The 9,635-nt window shown below is 37.2% G+C and overlaps 1 protein-coding gene across 1 annotated transcript; it reads left to right on the forward strand.

Moving 5' to 3' along the window:
- The first annotated feature begins 13 nt into the window (after positions 1-13).
- Positions 14-6,339, forward strand: PIGA (phosphatidylinositol glycan anchor biosynthesis class A). The gene is made up of 5 exons (XM_009639964.2): positions 14-402; positions 969-1,101; positions 2,251-2,383; positions 3,790-3,996; positions 5,680-6,339. Exons 1-5 carry the CDS (start codon positions 84-86, stop codon positions 5,941-5,943), a joined length of 1,056 nt encoding a protein of 351 aa, XP_009638259.1. The 5' UTR covers positions 14-83; the 3' UTR covers positions 5,944-6,339.
- The last annotated feature ends 3,296 nt before the right edge of the window (positions 6,340-9,635 follow it).

The raw sequence follows: 9,635 nt of genomic DNA on the forward strand, positions 1-9,635 counted from the left end.
TCTTCCATAGCCTGCCCCTGCTCAGGTACATATTTGTGCGGGAGAGGGTCACCGTCGTCCACGCCCACAGCTCCTTCTCCGCCATGGCCCACGACGCCCTCTTCCACGCCAAGACCATGGGGCTGCGGACGGTGTTCACGGACCACTCCCTCTTTGGCTTTGCGGATGTCAGCTCGGTGCTTACCAACAAACTTCTGACGGTGTCCCTGTGCGACACGAACCACATCATCTGTGTCTCCTACACAAGTAAGGAAAACACGGTGCTGCGAGCGGCTTTGGACCCTCAGATAGTCTCTGTCATCCCCAATGCTGTCGATCCCACCGACTTCACTCCAGACCCCTCGAGGAGGGACGACAGTGCAATAACAATTGTTGTTGTCAGCAGACTTGTTTACAGAAAAGGTAATGGGGGCTAAAATGTAAGTTTATTTTGGTTATTTTTTTCTTTAGGGTATGGTAAGAAAGGTCTCGGTTAGGTACCACTTAACTGTGGTACGTCTGTGGTACGGATTGGATTTTAAATGGGAGTTGTAAGGTGACGTTGAGAACTTTTATATCTGTGCATTCAAGAAGAAGAAACGTACCTTTCGGTTTGCGCCTGTTGGGTTCAGAGGTGTATTTCTTTTGTAACGTTGAAGATAATGAAAATGGAAATTTGTGAAATGGAAGGTTTGGCTTATATTTGGGATACGATTTAGGCCCTAATCTATATGCTGTGTTAGAAATGTTTTAACTTTTTTATTTAATCAAGCAACAGCAACTTAAGTGATTTTTTTTTTTCATAATTGTCTCCTAATAGATCACAAGCTGTCTTTTTTTTTCAGAATTTTGTATTCAGCAGTGTAACTGTCTTCAAGAGACTTTGGTTTTTTTTCTTTCTCTTGTATAGAGTTATAGCAGTAGGCTACATCATGATAAGTTCTAAAATCAAATACAATAATGGCTTGCCCTAAATTTTGTGCTCTTAGGTATAGATTTGCTTAGTGGTATAATTCCTGAGCTCTGTCAGAAATATCCAGAGTTACATTTCTTAGTTGGAGGAGAAGGACCAAAACGAATCGTACTGGAAGAAGTCCGGGAAAGATACCAGCTACATGACAGGTTTGTTTTGTGCATGTCTATGACCCTTCAATGTACTTTAGGGGTGGGGTAGACAACATCAACACCCTTTCTGCCTGCCCCTCTCCCCCTAAAATTCCAAACCCCAAAAACTTGAGTCTGGAGAAGATGAGAGCTATTGAAGGCAAGGCAGGTAGACTAGATGCTAACTGAACGCTTATGGAGTTGATAGAAATAGACCCCGTATGAACCTTCACTTGAATCAGAGAAAAGCTAACTTCAGACATAAATTTATCATATTTTTCTCTGAAACTGTGATGATTGGATCACACATTACCATATGGCATAAAGTGTTAGACAGCTAGTTTGTGTCACTGCTGCTTGTGAGGATGAATGCTAGTAATTTATTTTATTATTTCAGTATGAAACTCTTGTTTTCTTGTGGTCCTACAAATGTGTTCCTTTGGTGCTGCTGTGTTACCAAAATGTTTCTGGGATGCATATGCATTTTTGTATTTCTTTGGGGCTTTCTTGTTCAAGGACAGTTTTATGTGGCAAGGACAAGGTTCTTGATTTTCCTCTTGATTTTTTTTTTCCCTCTGATTTTTTTTTTTGTCTGATTTTTTTTTTTTTTTTTCCTCTCTGATTTTTCTCTGATTTCTGTTGCCCGTTCTATACTTCAGTCACTGATTCCTTTGGCTGGGCAATAAAATTGTTTGTTAGTATCATTCTTATTTTGTCATTTTCTGTCTCCCAGTATCTCTTCAAAATAATAGGTCCTGGTCATTGTATCCTAAATAATTCCCCCCACCCTAGACTTCGAGATTGAACAGACCTCACATTGAAAATTCAGATGATATTGAAACAAAGAAAGGATGAAAAATCTTAATTATTAACTGCATGAAGCCATGGTGTCTTACAGAACTAGAAAGCTCAGTAGCAATGTTTTGAAGGCAGTTGCCATTAAAACAAACAGAGCAACTTCTCCCCCCAGCTTTATTTTCAGAAGTTTCTTTTGAAATTGTGGGGAAAAAAATCAGAGAGAACGTAACAAATGTGTCTGTGTTCCTTCTTGCTATATAAGTGTGAAACTTTGGTATATTTTTTGTAATATGTGTAACATTATACAGCATTATTGCAGTCCAAATCTAGCATTTATCTAATTTTTTTTTTTTTTTTTTAAATATGCAGAGTACGTCTCCTAGGAGCCTTGGAACACCAGGACGTTAGGAACGTTCTAGTCCAGGGCCACATTTTTCTCAACACTTCCCTCACTGAGGCCTTTTGTATGGCAATTGTGGAAGCAGCAAGCTGTGGTTTACAGGTAAAAATAAAAAAAAAAATCTCCACTGTCTAGAATGCATCTATCCAATTTAAACAAAGTTTATGATTAAATAATATATGCTTGTAGCATTTGATTTCATCTGAGGCTCTGTCTTGACAAAGGTGAGCAAATATTATCCCCATTTACAGATCACCTGGAAGCTGAGACAGAAGGGTTAACCAAAAGTTACCAGAAGAAACTTGTGTAGAATTGGGAATAACATGTAGGTCCACTAACTCAGTTCTGTGAGCTAACCAGACTGCCTCTCCAAAATGCTATTTTGTACGTACTCCTTTACAGAGTTTTGGGGTGGTTGATGTTCATGAAGGTTTAGACAATACTTTAAGAGGTGTTGCAGAAAATGGCTCATGAGCATGGGTGACTTTGGTTACTCAGGAATATTGAATTACCAGTCTAAACCATTGTACTAGAACTGTTTTCTTCCTGCACAAAGAACTGTCATTCATTTTCTTCTATTAATTGAGGATGTATTTGCCTTGCCAGTAGGGATTCAAGGTAAGAGTTGGAGAGAGAAGTAACAGTAAAATCCCTTTCTGGCTAATTTACAACTCCGATTGACAACTCAAAAAAGTTACCTCAACAGCCATAAAGAACTTAAATTCTCACATTAAAATATAAATAAATGTTGGTTTGTTTTTTTTTTTAAATACAGACTTATAAGAGTATCCAATATACAAGAAATACAGAAAATATGAGGGACTTTTTTTTTTTTTTTCACTCCAATATATTTTAACAGTAGTTACTACCTCGTTGTGGTAGTTATTCCTCTGTTATCTGTTTTCCTCTCTAGAGGTGAGGAAGTTCTGCAGTTCTCTTATTGTTGCCTGCTGCTTAGAGATGATTACTTAAAGTGAGTCTTAGTAGTTTCTGATTGGCCATTAAAAATAATAATTCACATTAAAATTATTGACCTTCTAAAAAAATTCTTTTAAATGTTCAGTAGCCTAGAAAGCATAAATTGAAGGCGGATGTAGTAAAACTGTCCTCTCCAAGTAGAGGTTAACAGTTTTCATGAGGGACTATGGAAAGTCCAAAATCTGGTTACACAGATTTAGTTGTGTACTGTGACAAACACCTTTAAGAAAGATGTCTCATAAAACACTAATTAGACCAAGTCTTCTGTCGTATCATGCTACCAAAGAATCATTCTGAACATCATTAAAGGTAGTCTGCTGTACTAGGTCTTTTCTAAGGCCTAGACCTTCACTTTGCATACAGGTAAAATTCCCAAAGCATGGTATCGGTCTTTGCTTCACAGCAACCACTCTTTGTATTTTTTTTTCCTATTCATCTTAAGTGCTCCATCTGAACAGTGTAATAGCAGTGTCATCACTCTATTTTGTTGTTACACAGCATACGTGCTATTTCTTTTGTTTCTTTCAAAGGTGGTGAGTACAAGAGTTGGCGGGATTCCTGAGGTGCTTCCAGAAAATCTCATTATTTTATGTGAACCCTCTGTGAAATCTTTGTGTGATGGATTAGAAAAAGCTATTGCCCAGCTCAGATCAGGAACACTACCATCTCCAGAAACTGTTCATAATAAAGTAAAGACCTTTTATACATGGAGGAATGTGGCAGAGAGAACTGAGAAAGTATGTATAACCACTTCTTTTAAATTCCCATAACATACATGTCTGAAACTGCTGCTTTGAAACACTGTTATGTATATTCTCTGTGTAACTTTCAGTGTAATTTTTCAGTGTGTTTCTGGTCAAACACACATGGTTTAAAAAGGCTCAGAAAATACTTTTTTGGGTTTTTTTTCCCCCCCAAATACATCCCTACATAGGTGGGGGTTTTTCTTTTGGCATTTTTGTCTACTCCATAGCATATGATAACTATTCTGAAGAGCAGTCTAGATCTTTGGTTACATTTCTACTCATGTATTTTTTCTAGTCTTCACATTAAGTAACTTTTCTGGCGTAACTGGAAAACATGCTGTATAAGGTGTATGAAAAGGAAAAGGCAGACCTCGTGATGAAGTTCTGTGTACCACGTGCTAGCAAGTGGTTTAAAATTGTGAGAGGTAGTTTAATGCCGGTAGGCTGAACATAGCTGATTTTACATAAGCTATGGATGTAATGAAAATAAACTATCGCACTTCAGAAATCATATTTCAGAATTAGAATTGTGCTTCAGCATAAAAACTCTGCCATTAGTGGAGAATGTTAGCGGCAATAATGTTATAAATGCCTGTGGAGACCTGTCACTTCTGACTTCAGCCCCTGCGTTTTAGGCCAGAGAGCAGCTGAATCGCGTGCCTCTGAACTACGTTGCAGTGTACTCAGATATATATCTCTTATAAGCCTTCTTGAAGTATCATGTACAACCAGTTTATTTTATCATTTTCAAGTACTGTCAGTACAATTCATTCTATGAATTTATAACTGCAGTAACATTTCAATTGCAATTTTTAAATAGAAGTTAGTCTAGATTTCAGTTTTCTTTATAGCCGTTTCTTAAAAAACCAAACCACCCTCCGTGAAGGAAGATATTGGTATAATTGGAAGAAGTATGTATGGAACTTAACGTTGTACAAAAGACAGTTGTTTGTTAGCTCATTGTTAAGTTACCCGTAGGATGAAGCTTGTAACGTTCTCAAGGAAACCTTTTAAGCCTTTTTTGGGTGGTGTGCATTGGGTATTTATGTTTCTGTTCTATGAAACACAGGACTATTGTTATTTATTTTCTTTTTTTAAGTGGTTGTGGTTAATATGTGTATTGTCACTAGTAGATCTATTTGCTTTTCACATTCATTGAATTTTTACTAAGAATTACTGGTGTTTCTTTAAAAAAAAACAGTATTCTATTATAATCCGCTTGATTGTTCAAATAGAGATTTGGAAGATAGCCAACTCATCTACGTGTTCATCCATCTTTGTGTTGCAAATCTAGTAATTGCATGTTCAGACTCTTTTCCTATGACTGGTGTGAATATGACATTAGAACCCATTAAGTTAATTAAAAAACCCCAACCCTCTCTATATAACACTACACGAGAGACAAATTATTCAGCCTTCCTATTTAATGAAATAAAATACTCTTGAACCAGAACATTTCCTTTTCCTCCGTAAAGAAATTAATGAAGTTTCTAGAACAGTACTCATAAATCAGCATTTAAAATCTGCAAAGCTTTTTTTGGGTAATATTTGTCCCATCTAGTAGTTAGATACAGAGAAATTATTTTGCACACTGACAACAAAGTACTGCCTGATTTTTTTGAGGTAGAAGCACCACCATTTTAAGATCTTACTTTCTGTCTCTTCTCCATTTAGGTGTATGACAGGGTTGCAGATGAAGTGGTTTTACCAATGGATGAGCGACTTAACAGACTGATGTCTCACTGTGGCCCAGTGACTGGCTGTATTTTTGCTCTTTTTGCTGTTCTAAACTTCCTTTTCTTGGTGTTTCTGAGGTGGATGACCCCAGATGCTGTTATTGATGTTGCAATAGATGCCACAGGACCTGAAGGTGCATGGACTAAACAGTGTTTTTTGGGGAAAAAAGGAAGAGTTAAAGAAGAACTTCTGAGCTCCTAAAATGCTCAAATGGAGAGGAAAGAAGGCATCAGTCACTGAAGGTTTTAATGCTTGCTGATAGAGACATTACTCTTCAAATTACTCAGTTTCTTTCTGAAGTTCTTGGAAAGAAACTTCGTTAAATGTGCTACCTCAATTTAGGATTATGTTTTAATTTAGTTTTGGATTCATGCAAATTTATGGACATCTCTTTTGCACTTAAAGCTGGGAGGAGGACATAGGTTTTCACATGTGTCAAAAGCCTTTGAGACAAAAATACAAGATTTTTCTCAACAACTTGAATATTACAGAAAGTGACTGTAAACTTTAGCGGTATTTGGGAAAGCATAACACAAAAATTACTAGCTTGCGGTAGTCCCTGCTAATTCCTGATATTTACTGTAATTTTTATTTTGAGACCAGTTTAAAAATATTTAATTAAAAACCCAACAGAACACACCTTTTCTCTCCTAAGCTGAAAATGGCACTTGAAATTAGTCATAAACTCCATTACAATTTGAGAGACTTAGTTCAAGTAGTTGTGTCCCGATGACAAGTGTTTTGCCTGCATAGCATTATTATTTTGAAGTTCTTCCCTAGTCAAAATCGGGTCATCCTCTTGCTGAATAAAAAATCCATAATTAATTTTTGATATTTTCAGAGGTGCTAAATTTGTCCTGTTTACTTACATGTGACGTAAAGCTTATGGTGGTTTTTTTAAAGTACATAGGTGAAGAAACTATATTAGTTAGAGATAATACAGCCTTCAGAAACAGCTCAGGCCTGAAAACTCCTCCAGCAGACTGTGCCAAAGTGTGAAGTAACAAGTGTGTGTGTGTGTGTGTGTGTGTGTGTGTGTGCGTGCACGCGTGAGAGAGAGAGAGAGAGAGAGAAATCTGTGAAGGGCTTAACAAGCACCACTGTGCTTGCTCGCTCTCCTCTCCAACCTCCCCCTCCATCCCCTCTCCCCTTCCCCTTTGTTATGACCAAAATGGCATTTCAGTCCATCTCTGGGAGGGATAGTGTTTAGTGTGCATCACCTAGCCCACATCAGAGACACTGTCAGGCAGGTTCTGCAAGTGAGATCTTGGGAAGGTCTCCCTTAAATGGAAATAACCAATAGCTATGCTTTTTGTGGAGAGGAAAAAGAAAAAAAGGAAGTGGCTCCTTGCATCTGTTAGCAGTCCTAAGTAATGTATACCTGGGACAATAAGCAGCGCAATGTACGGATGCGTGAGAGGGGGCATTTTTCTCATTTATGTCGACCACCTCTAAAACTCCCCCCTGCTTAACGCACTGTGTTAATTTCTTTTTCAAGCATCACTGAAGACTAAAAATCTTAGGGTTTTATGACTGAGGATTATGTAGTGTTAGACACTGTATTAATATTAAAACTGTGCAATATGAAAATACTGTTTCCAAACCCTTGAAGGGCAGTATTTAAAACACTTCTGTCGATATCATCTTGTTTGTGTAGAGATGTAGTTACCCTAACATCTGACATTTTATAATCTCACTGAACGTATTTTCATGAAATGCAGAAAGGTAATGTGAAATAAATGCCATATACAAAGTCTATTTTCTTTCACTAGAATTTTTAGCCTTTGATATATAGCATATAATATGTGTTGTAATACAATTCTAATCTTTCAAACTCTACATTAAAAGTGGAGGTCAGCTAAAATGGTGCTGCACAGATTATGGATAAATGGGTGGAATTAAGGTAATATTTTGCTTTTCAAAGTTACTTTTTTTTTTTTTTAAATAACATTCAGGTTTGTAACAACTCTTTAAAGATACTGATTATCATTCCAGGGAAATGTTATATCTATATTTTTAATAATATTTTGTTGATTCTCGTTTATTTCTTTTTGGTTTCCTGCAACAGCTACAAACAGAAATCAAATTTTCAACAGGACTCTGAGAATCTATTCAAAATACTTCTCACTTTTCTTTTATGGGATGTTGTGTACTTACGAATAACATATTAAAACCTTGTTATAGTCTTGTTCACAAAACAAGTTTACAGTTTACCTAGAAGTTTATTTACCTTTCTGTAAAGAATGGATATTTTTTATTAATACATGGGAACGTACAATTAGAAAGTACAGAAATATACTCCATATTGCTGCTTCCCATCACCGGTGGTTGGACTTCTTATAAAAAAGACCATGATTAAAAAACATACTGCACAAGCTGCCACAAAAAACTTAATCCATAACTCATTTAACTACAAATACGCTGTTTCTCAAGTAACGCAGCTCGTACTGCGCATAATACTTTGCGGGACTGATTCGCCTTCCTCCAGTGGAGGAAGGGATGATGTTGCTGAATCATTCATGGTTTGAAAAAGCATCAGTGGGTGAAATGGAAAAGTTTTAAGTAAAATAATCACAATAATAAAAAAAAACCTAACAGAGAAAATGAGAGTATTTTATGAATATGTATTTGGAAATCAGTAACTATTTTGAAAAATCTAAAATGTTTCAGTTGTGCTTGTAGGTAACACTTGGTCGTTGTGAAATACTAAGGAAATGTCACCAAAGAGAGAGTGATACTGAGTTACACCTTGCACAGGGCGGAGCCTCCTGTGTGGAGGAAGAGGGAACACCCAACCCCCTTCTGTTTAGAAGGTCTCCCCCTTTCATAGAAGGGGCCACTGATTTGCAATGAAATTCCATCCCACAGGCACAAGGAGAATTTGTGTTTCCAGTATGTTACATACAGCCACTGTGAATTAAGGTATAGACGGCGTGTCGGTCATTGAAAATTGTGTGTTAAACCCCAGCAAGTGCCAAGTATGAATGTAAGATTCATCTTTCAGACTGTGTTTTAGGGGATGGGGATAGATCTGTAAGAAAGTAACTACACTGTAATGTACCTATTTTTGTGGTCAAGTTTCTCTGCATCTTTCTAAAATAAACTTATTTTTCCCCTTTTGATACTTATTTTTCTTTGCCAGTCCTTTTTTTCATATATGCTTAGTTTTATAAACACATAATTGCAAAACTGCATCTTTTTGATGCTCCAGTAAAATACAGATTTTATGTAAATAGAGGCAACAATCAATCTCAAAAGAAAATGGCTTTACAAACTTTTTTTAAAATTAAAAAATATTTGCGTATTTTTAATGTTTGATTTGCTATTGTTAAACTAATCTCAGCATATTTGCTGTACTTCTTTTATGACACTCAGCAGTACATTGACTTCCACAGTTTTTCCTAATTACTTTAGCAGTGACATAGTTGGATGAAAGGCAGATATTTTTTGTTAAGGGAAGAAAGCTAAAGGCAAGTTGCAGTTATACATCTGAATTTACCATTGTACTGAAATTACACTTCTTTTCTCATAAACTTAAGAGGTAGATTGGATTGTTTTCAGATTCTGACTTGCTTCAGCACGGGCATAACTCTGGAGGTGACACTTACCTGGGACTCACTGAACTTTAACCGAGCATGAGCCGTTTGTCTTCAAGCTGGTTGTTTCATCGGGAGGGACTGAGGGCGTGGGCCTGGAGAAGGAGCCGTCCCCTGCCAGCACAGGCATTGGAGGCAGACAGGGAGAAATTAATCACCTGCTGGAACTTGCCCTCTTCCTGCCCGGGCAGCAGCAGGAGTTCAGATACCCAGACCTTGCGTGGTGCGATGGGCGGCAGATAGGCGAGGTGAATCCCATATCTGCTCGTGTGAGAGCAAGCCGTGAGTCACTATGTA

The sequence above is a fragment of the Egretta garzetta genome, unplaced genomic scaffold (genome assembly GCF_000687185.1).
Source record: "Egretta garzetta isolate BGI_Z169 unplaced genomic scaffold, ASM68718v1 scaffold445, whole genome shotgun sequence".
NCBI lineage: Eukaryota > Metazoa > Chordata > Aves > Pelecaniformes > Ardeidae > Egretta > Egretta garzetta.

Bases quoted from the DNA above. Each gene is read 5' to 3' on its own strand.
- PIGA (XM_009639964.2), top strand. From the start codon at position 84: ATGGCCCACGACGCCCTCTTCCACGCCAAGACCATGGGGCTGCGGACG. The intron at 2,384-3,789 runs GTAAAAATAAAA...TTTCTTTCAAAG, and splicing joins CAGCAAGCTGTGGTTTACAG to GTGGTGAGTACAAGAGTTGG. The intron at 3,997-5,679 runs GTATGTATAACC...TTCTCCATTTAG, and splicing joins TGGCAGAGAGAACTGAGAAA to GTGTATGACAGGGTTGCAGA.